Below are 12,853 nucleotides of genomic sequence, written 5' to 3' on the forward strand. Positions count from 1 at the left end.
AGGTAAACATGACAGCCAAGATTGTAGAACTGTCTTGTCATGGTGGTACAGCAGGAACAGCTGTATACAGGAAAGAGCAGTCAATTCCAGAATCTGTGAGCCAAAAAAATAGCAACCAAAAAATAGATAAACTTTCGAGTTAGAAAGTCTAAGGAATATCCCGCATATGTTCTACAATACAGACATTACCGATTTAAGCTCCCACATAGTCAATGGAGTCCTTTCTGGTGGAACAATAGTCATGACACCTTGCAAAAAGGCATACGCAAAGGAATGTGAACCATCAGTCTCTGAAAAAAGATTGCAAAGCCCAAAATCTGACCCCTTATTGCACTCATGGCCAACCCATTTCAACTCCAAAGAAAGCCAGGATACCAAGATACACTTGCGAGGATGAAATCTCCTAGCCTCACACCAAGCCAAAAAAAGATCTCCAATCTCTGTGGTAGTCTTCCTTGAAGTTGCCATTCGAGCCTTCCATAGGATAGAAAGGACTTAATCTAAGAATCTTATGTCTCTCAAGACCCTGATCACAACAGCCATGTGGTTAAAGCCAGTGATAAGGATAGAAGACTGGACCTTGTAATACAAAGTTGGATCAATCCAGAAGATCCAAAGGTCATCTGCCAACATGTTCACAACGTCAAGAGTATCAGGTTCTCCAGGGCTAGGCCAAGGCGTAAAAAATTGTTTCCAGTAGAATCCTGTGAATCAGGCAAGGCAGAAGCTGTAACAGCAGGAAGCTATAAAATAGGGAGACCTGGTCCCTCTGTGTCACCAGCACCTCCATAGCAAAAGCTTGTGAATCCCTGGTCTAGGAGAAGAACCTTTCCCACTTTGTATTGAAACTGGACACCAGAAGATCCAAATCTGAGATGCCTCACTATTCTTCACTGTTCTTCAAACACCTCTGGGTGAAGAGCCTATTCTCCCGAAGGCAGGCGTTGACGGCTGAGAAAAATCCCCTGCCAATTTTTTCTTGCCTGGAATATGGAAGGCAGACAATGGAGGAACATGGAGCTCCAGCCAAGACAGGATGAAGGCCCAACAGCTGCACCAATCAATGCAGGAGGGCAAGGGGAATCACCCTCCATTCCCAGATTTTGATGTCAACAACCTCTCCTGGACAGAGAAATTGTTCCATCTTCAGCATCCATGAGGAGATACACTAGTCCAGAGACAGTCTCATACTAGGGTTTAATGAATGGGGAATCCAACGACTGTGTGCTCCTGTCCCAGACCATCAAGACATTCTGTTAAAAAGGGAAAAGAATGAGGCTGCCAAAGGCAGTTCCTCGAAGGAGGTTACCTCTCTCTACCTCTTCCTCAGAACCCTCATGCAAAAGCAAATTGAGGAATTTGTTGTGAGCTTGAGCAAGTCTGCCTGAGCCCTCAGAGCAGCACACCATTGAGGGGTCCACCCATTGAACCCAGAAGAGCCAATGGGCTTCTTGATTATGTCAGAGAAAACGGCCCTGGACAAAGCGGTGGCAGGGTGTGAGAGGATCTCAGCAGGACAACGTTGGATCCAATGGATAGGTGAGTATCTGAAATGTGCAGATACCTCCTTCAGGGGGCAAAAAAAAAAAAAAAAATGGGGGGGGGGATGTAAATGGGTTGGCCAGAGACTCACTTTCCATGGGGTATTGCTGCATGAACCTTTATGGCAGAATGAACACCTTGTTAGGATGAGCTCAGTCCATTTACAAGACATCCTTTAAATGAGGATGTGTAGTTAAGCATTGGGGATGCTGTTGCAGACTTTGTGATCTCAATCACATAACCTTTGAAGTTTCGGGTCTCATATAACTCTTACTCTAGGGTTCATCATCAGTATATTCCTGTTGATAGGGATACTGCAGCATTCCCTTCTACTGGAATACACTTGTTTTTCTTCACCTACTCCTTCACTGGTTCCTCCTCCACAATGGAGGGGTGGAGGAGAAGGGGAACACTTTCATTTGCAACCAAAATTGGTTCAAAACAGCAATTACTCAGCTGCTGCTGAAACTCAGCAATAGCAGATGAGAACTCCTCCACTGTCACAAAGGAACTGGAGAAAAAACATGTGTCAGTGGTAGTGTGATACCAAATAGGTGGAGTCAGATCTGCACAGAGCCCCAGAGGATACATTGCATGGGGAACTGCAGACAGGTTCTTCTGCACCTCTGTGCCCAAGGGGTGTTTTGTGACCCTTTCTACACCCCACTTGTGACATCACAGCTACACTACACAGGCTCAAATATACCAAATGAATACCCAGAGCAGAGAGGGCTCTCTTCCTCCTGAATTTGGCACCAATACTGCCGCTAAACTCAAACGCTCTAACGCTACAGCTATATAGAATTTGGGAAGGCCCGGGAAGCAAAAGTAAAATGACGAAATAAACACATTAACCAAATAACTCAGCCCACTCCCGTCCAGGAATGGGGGAAGGGACATGGGTTCTGGGGTCACTAGTAGAGGGTACCAGTAGAAACTACCCCAGGGCATGCCCTAATCCAGCCGCAAGACTTCCTAGAGGATTCAGTCTGCATTCAGCATGATGGGCTTCAGGGACTTGACTACCCAGCTCTGGAGAACTGCCCAGGACCTGTATAGCACCCTACTAGCCTAAAAGGCATTATCATTGTGCAGACTCCTGTTTTGAAGGGTCCAATGGTGACCCATAATGTTACAGGCCATTTCTGCATAGTTAGATGCAGGGTCGACTACCATTCCTTTGAGCAATGACAAGCTGTAGGATATGCATCTGGAAAACAGTAGTCTCACTGCAGATGAAATGATTGAGAAGCTAGCTATTTTTATCCACACAGCTGCACAGACACCACCATCGCCTTCGACACTAGCAAAAAACTGAAGCCTTGCTAACAGGGTGGAATTATGCCTGGGAGGAGACTTCTTGTCTTGAAGGTGGCAGCATAACCCTATCCATACTGAATATAAAGACGCTCTGTGCCACATGAGATACGATAAAGATAAAAACATACAACCACCTTCATACTGCTGTGATCCACCAGTCCTTGTTGCACTATCTTCCCTTCCTATGTCGGCAAGACCAAGCCCTGATAACATTCTGCCATCCAGCTGCCATGCATCCTTGTTCCTGCAGGCTCCTGGGATATGTAATAGGGATATCCCAGGAGGATGTATAAACAAAGTCATGTCAGAGGCAGGCCAGACCAAAAAAAAGGAAACACAGAAACCAAGGTTGAAATGAAAAATACGTCAACTTTCCAAGATGCCTATAGAATTAAATAAATGGGTTTAACTGAAAACAAAAGATTTTCTTGTGCAGTGTTATAATTAACCCCTTAACAATACAAAACGTGAGTATATACAATATGTATATAGAATCCTTTTTTATAACACCATATTATGTTTTTCACTATGAGATCACCATCCGTGTTGCATCCAATACATACAAAGTAACCACACCGCCACCAGATGTCTGCTCACCTCCTATAAATTACCTCTCACTTAATGTTTGGTCATAAAGTGCTTTTTTTCAGTGATTCACATTTCCCCTGAAGAAGTTACATGTGTGGATGACGAAACACCTAAGGACAGGACCTTTGGATGACATCATGCCATTCGGGAATCATAGCAGTGCAAACGATATTGCACAGGACCACTGTATCTTCTGTACATGCTGTACTTTGAGGTGCAACTGGGCACCATGTACAAGTGAGTGCAACTGTATCTGTTATATTGGAAATAAAATAATCTTAAGGATAAAGCACTGTTTTAAGTTTCATTTGCATGAGACTGAACATTAAGTGAGGTCATTTACAGGAGGTGAGCAGACATCTGGTAGCGATACGGTCACTTTGTATTTATTGGATGCAACAGGGAAGGTGATTTCATAGTGAAAAACATAATCTGGTGTTATACAATGTGTATATAAAGTCCTTTTTTATAATACTCACGTTTTGTTTTGCATTATGTTGAAGGGGTTAATTATAGTGCTGCACAGTATTTTGTCATTTTGACTTTAGGCTGAAGTATTTGCGATTCGCATTTGTGCACAGCAGCTTTAATTTCTGAAGTTATTTTAATATTTATTTGTCACAGGGTAAAATAGAGAGGTTCATTTTTAACATAGAAGCTTGCTTGATTGGTTGCGTCAAAAGATTTTCTTGTGTCCAAGAGTTTTGTCTGCAATGGGTATGATCCTTCAGTGGGATTGTGATACAGAAAATCTTTGCAACAAAAATTCAGGCCCTACAGGCGCAGCTTCTTCTAAAATATTACCCTTTTTTATTTCTTTTACTTGGTGATTCTGTCACCAACATATTTCCTGTACTATGGTAACAACACTCAATGACAGCAATGTATCTATGAAGAAACAGTGTAGTCACTCTAGGTCAGGAAGTGTTTTAGGCCTACAAAACAACTCACTCTCCATAAGAGGCAAAGGAGGGAACTGGGTTGGGGTTGTGGAGTTTATGCAGTCCAAAGAGAGCTGAAACACTTCTGATAACAGTAGCAGAGAGCACAGTAAATTATCAGCTCTTAAGATTAAGAGATATTTCTTTGCACTTATCAAACAGATACAACAAAATAGCAGAAATAAGAGACGTTTCTTGTTGGAGTTCACTTACATCAACCATAAACAGCCAAAAGCACTTTATGAAAGTTCATGACATTTCAGAAGACATAAAAGACATTTATAATATAACCTTGGCAATTATGTACATATATAAAAATATCATTATACACAAACATATGTTTTTGTTCTCCCTCCATCTATAACAGACTGTCCAGACTTTGCAATTTAACATCTATCCAACCTTATCTCTCATAGTACATGGAACCATAAAACTGTAGGGTAGATAAAGTTCAGTGGAACTCAATAGGTACAGTCTTGCCACTGCTTGTAAGAAAGAGAATCAGTCTTCCAGGGCATTTTAACATTTGACATAATTCATACTTTCTTCTTTTTCTTCTTTGTCAGAGTATTTGCAATTGCTATATCCTCTACGGTACTCCCCCTTTTTCCTCCTTGCTTCCTGGAAGAGGTTTTTTCCAGCACAGGTTCCATGTTATCCCAGACTTCATCATCTTCCTCATCCTTCACATCCTCTGTGGGGAGTGGAGCCAACTCTTCTTCCTGAAGATGAGTCAAATGATAACTTAAAGTATAATACCTATTTACCTTCATTAGCCAAGAACTGCTCAACCCATAATGAAAGATTTACTGTATTGCAACATGAGGTTTTTTTTTTCCCCCCCAAAAGATTTTATATAGTAAACAATACAGTAACATCAAGCCCACATGTGGATATGTTTCACAAGGAGTAGCAACTCTCCTTGCATAGCAAAATCCCAAGAGTAGATAAGAAATGCATACAACTGTATGGTAGAAAGTGAGCCCTTACATAAAGCGAGGTCCAGGGGTTCCAAACCTTCCTAAATTATTTGATTCTATCATAGTGCCAGCCAGTTTTTCAATATGTAAATCACATTTTATGTTTGACCTGTGCTATGGTCAGGACCCCTGGCTTACAAGCTCTAGCCAAAGTTTGTTTAGCTACCATCGATATAAAGGAAAGTGCTCAATTTAAAGCCCCTTTATGCACCTTCAATCAAAGCCTCAAAAGGGAAAGCTGTCACCTATGACTTTACATACCAATCTTTTTCAACCAGGGTGCCTTCATGTTTCTTGAAGGGTGCCTTAGAAACAAAAAAGGCCTAAAAACAGCATACAAGCCAGCAAGTCGAGCAAGCCTGCTTTTTAGTTGGACAAAGCCATAGGTTTTCATTGTGCCGCATTACATATTTATACATAAAGCCACCAGCCTCCTAACAACCAATGGTGTCATCACTTGATAAAGAGAACACCAGGCATTTGCACAGCATCCTTGTTTGCCCCTGCTCCTCTCTATCAGCACTGGGGTCACGTTAGTTGAATAAGGGAGAGAAACTGAGCAAGAATAGAAACATTGGAATACTAATCAGTAAGCGTACAAAAAGGTGTGTTTGTTTTGGAAGAATAAATCACCTAACATTAGGTGTCCTACATGTGTGAATGTTGGGTGTCAGAGTGGCAGGCAGACATGTTTTTGTGCTTCAAAGTCCCTGCCGCACCTGAGGGAAGCCAGCAGGCAGGGGGGACATTTAATAGAACAGCAGTAGTAGTAGTAGGTGGAGGCAGGGAAGCAGTAGTAGGGGTGGTGTTAACATTTGAGATCAATAGCTCTAATCAGCAGCTTGTGAGCCACTGATCAGAGCTATCTGTTTGTTCTGCAGAGGATGCTGATCCAAGTGCTTATAGCAAAAGCACGAATGCAGGTCCATACAGCGTATAGGCCTGGCAGTGAAAGCGTTAAAATTAAAGGACTGAGGGCATTAAAGGACTGAGGGCATTAAAGGACTGAGGGCATTAAAGGACTGAGGGCATTAAAGGACTGAGGGCATTAAAGGACTGAGGGCATTAAAGGACTGAGGGCATTAAAGGACTGAGGGCATTAAAGGACTGAGGGCATTAAAGGACTGAGGGCATTAAAGGACTGAGGGCATTAAAGGACTGAGGGCATTAAAGGACTGAGGGCATTAAAGGACTGAGGGCATGCAAACTATTGCAAAAGTGTGTCTAAGACACTTCATATTTTGGAGGTCAAAGCTAGATTACACTAATCCCTGGCTAATGAAAAGCTTACAGTCAAACTTCAGGGCTCCATGTCCAATTTTGAACCCTAGGTTATTCATAGCCTGCATGCAGGCTTTAATAGGTGCCTCCTTGACCTGTAACACAAAAGCCCTCACTAGACCAACCTGCAACCTCCTATACTTTTTATGCAAACTAGTTGTAATGGTATGGCCAAGTATTCACAGACATGTGACAACCAGTGCCTATTACAGCCTGCAGGAAGTCAGATGGGTACAAATCTGGTCACCTACTACTGTCTTTAGCACTTTTTAGAGAACATGAAAAATTGCTTTGCCTTAACAAAAGCTGAATATTTTACTCCCATCATGCCAAAGGTCACAACAAACCTTAATACCCAAGTCCAATTATGCAACTTTGAGGTGTTCGTATAACTGTACATACAGTTGTGGCCAAAATTATTCAACCCCCACTGAAATTGAGTGTTTTGGCCAGTTTGACATTGCTTTTGATCATTCAGTCATCTTGCTTACATTTACATTAAAGAGGCACTTGTAGGTCAGACAAATATAACATAACAGTTATAATGAAATAACCACAAATGTCTTTTCTGTGCTCACAGCATTATCAGTTTTATTCAACCCCCAAGTGACATTCAATCTTAGTACTTAGTACAGCATCCTTTTACAGTTATAACAGCTTTTAAACGTGAAGCATAGCTTGACACAAGTGTCTTGCAGCGATCTACGGGTATCTTCGCCCATTCTTCATGGGCAAAGGCCTCCAGTTCAGTCACATTCTTAGGCTTGCGCACTGCAACTGCTTTCTTTAAGTCCCACCAGAGGTTCTCAATCGGATTTAAGTCTGGTGACTGCGATGGCCACTCCAAAATGTTCCAGCCTTTCCTCTGCAACCATGCTCTAGGGGACTTGGAGGTATGCTTGGGATCATTGTCCTGTTGAAAGGTCCAACGTCTCCCAAGCCTCAGGTGTGTGACGGACTGCATCACGTTTCCATCCAATATCTCCTGGTACTGAAGAGAATTCATGGTACCTTGCACACGCTGAAGCTTCCCTGTACCTGCAGAAGCAAAACAGCCCCAAAGCATGATTGACCCTCCACCATGCTTCACAGTAGGCAAGGTGTTCTTTTCATCATAGGCCTTGTTCTTCCTCCTCCAAACATAGCGTTGATCCATGGGCCCAAACAATTCTAATTTTGTTTCATCAGTCCACAGAACACTATCCCACAACTTTTGTGGTTTGTCCACATGGCTTTTGGCATACTGCAGTCGACTCTTCTTATTCTTTGGAGACAGCAAGGGGGTACGCCTGGGAGTTCTGGCACGGAGGCCTTCATTACGCAGTGTGCGTCTTATTGTCTGGGCTGAAACTTCTGTACCCACATCTGACAAATCTTTTCTCAGTTCCTCAGCAGTCACACGGGGACTTCTCTCCACTCTACGCTTCAGGTAGCGCACAGCAGTCGAAGTCAGCATCTTCTTTCTGCCACGACCAGGTAGCGTTTCAACAGTGCCCTTTGCCTTGAATTTGCGAATGATGCTTCCTAAGGTGTCTCTTGGTATGTTTAACATCTTTGCAATCTTCTTATAGCCATTGCCCTTCCTGTGAAGAGAAATCACCTCTTCTCTTGTCTTCCTGGACCATTCTCTTGCCTTCACCATGTTTGTAACCACACCAGTAAATGTCTAGAAGGAGCTGAGTATCACAGTCATTTTAAAGCTGCCTAATTGGTGCTTATTATGCTTGATTGCTGCTCGGTGACATCCACAGGTGTTTTCAATACCTGATGGAAAGCACCTGTATGAACCTCTGTTCTTCAGAGTGGTAGTCTTTAAGGGGTTGAATAATTGTGGCAATGAAGAAACCACATAAGAACCATTTACTACTGTATTACATAAACAATTGATGTCATTTTAGTTGCATTTGGGTAGTTACAACGTCCTTGTAGGATTTGATTCTGAATACAATTCCAAATGTACACTATAGTCCCTAAACCCCTTTACAGCATTGGGGGTTGAATAATTTTGGCCACAACTGTATCATCGCAACTACTTAGTGTATCCAGGTGCATTAGATCTTGATTTTTTTTTTCACAAAAGATTGGACTTTCATCTGGTGGTAAATGGTAAAGGATATCTCTTGATTTTGTTTTATTATGAAAGAAAAACTTGCCAATACTATGATCCCATAGGAGGGCCAAGTAACTATAGTATGCATTTTTTTTTTTTTTTTTTGTGCCTACCTAAACATGCTGACACTTACAATGACACTAAATACTTTATTTTTCTTACCTAAAATACAGACCACAACACTGCCACTGACTGACTAATATACTGCCACTAAGGCAGTCGATCGATAGATCAACTTGACTACAACCAGGGCGCCCATACATGGATCAAAATTCTGAACTGACCAACTTTTGATCTATGTATGGCCGACTTAACTCAAAATGTACATTGCCATATATGCTCCGTAAACTAGGTCAAGCCCTAAAACTAGTTAAATCTACATTTGTATTCCTTTGATTTGGATTGTTTTTTTTTTCTTCAGACTTTTTTTTTTTTTGTATAGACATCTCCTCTAGGGAGGAGGTAAAAATACATTGTAGCAAAAAAGTCTGTTTCTCCTCTTCAAAAGAGGAGAAACAAGACAAAGACAGGCTACAGAGTAAAATGATCACTGTGATAGCCAATCAGAGGCTATGACAAGGATCACGTGATTGAGATCCAGTTCTCCTGGGTTCCAGTAGTTGGTAGGAGACCCAGGGCTGTCATTGACAGCCCAGTCTCAGTGCTGGGAGTGCACTACCAGCACAAACAAAGAAACATATGTGGTGCCCAGGATTAAATGCCATTTTTTGGACGCAGCATATATATGTGTTATGTAGTTGCAACAAGGTTAAAGCATAACCATAAAGGCATTTTTTGTTTGGTTTGGACAAAGTGGAGAGAGATTAGAACACCTGTCAGGTATTTATTGTTGTCTATGCCCCATTGAGATGATTTACCCTCTCTATTTTTTTTGTTCACCATTATCACCAAGAGTTAAAGTGAACCCAAAATTTTGTGTTGCCACCAGAAGAGGTATAGAGGGGAAATCTTTCAATGGGAACACTATTTCCAGTGACAAACATGAATTCCCTTACTTTGGACAAATTTTCTCTCACTTCTGGTTTTGGCTGTGGGACAGGAAGTGAAGGGAAAGTGTCCCAAAAGAAACACAGATGGCAAAAAAAAAAAAAAAAAAATATTACAGTGGTAATAGCCCTCCCTTATTCTATAAGAGTCTTACCTTCAGTTCTACTTTCAATGGGTAACTGCAAAACCTTACCTATAGCTTCATAGATTTAACACCTTATACCGATGAGGACCAATAAGAAACAACAGTATGCAGAGACCAAAGTCATGATTGTGAAATTCCTTGATCAGGATAAGGCATTCCGACTTTCCCCGACTGTCAGAATATCAGATAAATAGCATTTTCAGAAGATGATCATTAATGATATTCCTAATGTTTTCCATTACTCTGTCTCCATCCCCCAGGACAAATATAGGGTGAATCCACTAAGAGTGGACACAGACAACAAAAGTAAACCTGTGCAAAAAAATAAATACCCCACTGTGGTGTGGGGAGATCAGCCCTGGTGAAAAAGGAGATTTCACAATCAATTCAATGTCAGGATGATCAACAGCAAATAATGGAGCATTTTTCTGAGTCTCAACTTCAAAATACTGTGGCTCTACACAAGTATATAAAATGAGGACATCAGATTATGTTAGATAAGATTAGAGACGGATCTCCAGCATATGGTGTACTCCCAGATGTGTCTTTTTACTGTACAATCCTTTTTGTTTTCAAAAACAATTACAGAAAATTATTAGAATCTCTAGGGAGAGAACGTAGGTAAAGACCTTGAGGTTGCAATAAACCCTCAAACTGTCAGATTGAGGTATAAGATGTCAAATTAAATGTTTGGCAGGGTCAGATATATAAAACAAGAGGATATTCCCAGAGAGGGTTTTGTTGGGGGGGGAACTCCAATGTAGTATAGAGAGCAGTGGTAATTTTGGCATCAAATTTCGATTTACTTTTAGTCAGTTTTTTGACTAAAATGCCATTTTAGTTGCATTGTAGTCATATTTAATAGACTAAAATCTGCAGTACATTTTAGGCGATTAAAATAGGTTTAGTTAAATTGTAAAGCAATATTTAAGCTCTTCTCTAGAATTTCCAAACTCATATTGGAGAAAAAAAAAGTGTTAGTGTCTGGTATTAAGGTTTGCACAAACTACACAGACACTCTAGACCAGGGGTGGGCAAACTTTTTGACTTGAGGGCCGCAATGGGTTCATATATTGGACCCGGGGGCTGGACCAAGAGTAGATGAATGATGTGTATGTGTCATCCATAGTAAGTATAGTAATATTCCCCCATAGTAAGTATAGTAATATTCCCCCATAGTAAGCATAGTAATTCATCCCCCATATAGTAATTCATCCCACATAGTAATTCATCCCCCATATAGTAATTCATCCCCCCTATAGTAATTCATTCCCCAAGTAGTAAGCCAAGTCCCCCCTGTGTCAATTCACTTACCTTTGCTCCGCGCGTTCCTCTCACCGTGTTCCCGCGCCGTTCCAGTCTTCAGGGCGGACTGTGAGAGGAGCCTAGCTCCCCTCACGTTCCTCACGCTGCCCCGCCTACACACATCCTGACAGCCAATGTATCACGCTCCGCGGGCCGGATTAAAAGGTCCGCCGGGCCGTAGTTTGCCCATTGCTGCTCTAGACAGTGCGCTGAGGAGGCCTCTAATGCACAGTGCCAAGCATGCGACACCACTAAACACACTATAGTCGCTACCTTGCTTGCTGGCAGGGGAAACACTCACAGGCTTTACAGGCAGAGCTCCACGGAAACCAGATGTTTAGGTGGGTCAATGTCCCTCCCTCACATTTTCATTCCGTTTTTGTTCATTGACGGAAATTAAACAGATTTTTGTCATTGTTTTCGTCAGTTGACCAAAATGTGGGGTAATTTTCATCTAGTTTTTGTCACTGGAAATACGCAGCTGCTGAAAATTGTGATGAAAATGTTTTCAATGATAAAATTAAACACTGATAAAGAGAAAATTGTGGTGGGGGGAATTGGAAGAGCAAAGCAGGGAGGGAAAAACAAAGAAATAAAAGAAGCCAGAAGAGCAAGGGAATTTATGGACAGACCTGCACACCCGCACAAGACAGAAGGTCCTGGTCAAATCCCAGAAGAAGCGAGATGTCCAGGGTTGCCAGGTGGGGAGAATGTTCTCCATTTTATCAGTATGTTGAGCTTAAAGTTTTTAATGCAATGGACTGAATGCATTTTGGGTATGGTTTCATTCAAAGAGCGAGTGGGCATCTACCAGAGAATCTGAGTTTTAATCTCTCCTCTTCAGCCAAAAAAAAAAAAAAAAAAAAGAAGAAGGGCTATTCATACAATTTCACACATACCAATCTGCTCTTGTGTCTCAGGGTCCACAACATCCACTACGCACTTTTTTTTTTAAAGAGAAAATTCTTATTAGCCCGTGCGAGCATGCTTCCAGCTTACCTCCCACTTGTCACGTGATGTCAACAGAAGACAATTTAACCGTGATTTTAAGTACACCTGTATAAGGAACAAAAAGAAAATCAATACTAGTCAGGTAAGTATAAAACAACCTCTGTACTATCACACTTTTCACTATATTTATAGATTACCTTAGGAATAAAGAGCTTCACTGGAGTTTGTTAATTATGCAATAAATGTGTGTTATGTAAGGAGTTTAATAGTGGAGCACACACACTCTACTTTGTTCCACATAGTAAGGATAGATCTGTCAACAAGAAACAGTCTTGCACTTTAAGGCTACATTCATATGCGGTTTTGATTGGGTATTTCGAAAGTGAAGCTTTACTATATATTCAAAAAGGAAAATCACTGCAAGTGCACAGCCAATTTGCCTTTAGTAAATCAACCCCAAAGAATTTTAGATGTGTTTCAGGTTGCATTTCATATACATTACCATCTATTCCTATGGAAAGGGATTCCTCACCAATAAATGTAGGAAGGAGAGTATTTTTGAATGCATCGCACCAAAATAAAGGTGTGTGAATGTGGAATTATATTTAGTGTAACATTTGTCTAAAACATACTGCTCTGCAACTACACAACAAGAAACACAGATATTAATGTAGCTTTACTG

At 41.4% G+C, this 12,853-nt stretch overlaps 1 protein-coding gene across 2 annotated transcripts in view; it reads right to left on the bottom strand.

Moving 5' to 3' along the window:
* Positions 1 to 4,564: 4,564 nt before the first annotated feature.
* Positions 4,565 to 12,853, bottom strand: part of WDR74 (WD repeat domain 74) — a 63,728-nt gene continuing 55,439 nt past the window's right edge. For both annotated transcript variants that reach the window (XM_089652865.1, XM_089652866.1), the window contains exons 10-11: positions 12,220 to 12,276; positions 4,565 to 5,113 (exon numbers count right to left, since the gene is read on the bottom strand). In XM_089652865.1, the coding sequence (XP_089508991.1) occupies positions 4,928 to 5,113; positions 12,220 to 12,276 (243 nt within the window). In that variant the 3' untranslated portion in view covers positions 4,565 to 4,927. The remainder of the gene's footprint in view (positions 5,114 to 12,219; positions 12,277 to 12,853) is intronic.

The sequence above is a fragment of the Staurois parvus genome, unplaced genomic scaffold (genome assembly GCF_062004578.1).
Source record: "Staurois parvus isolate SC_StPar_1 unplaced genomic scaffold, SC_StPar_1.0 ptg000694l, whole genome shotgun sequence".
In the NCBI taxonomy this organism is placed as follows: domain Eukaryota; kingdom Metazoa; phylum Chordata; class Amphibia; order Anura; family Ranidae; genus Staurois; species Staurois parvus.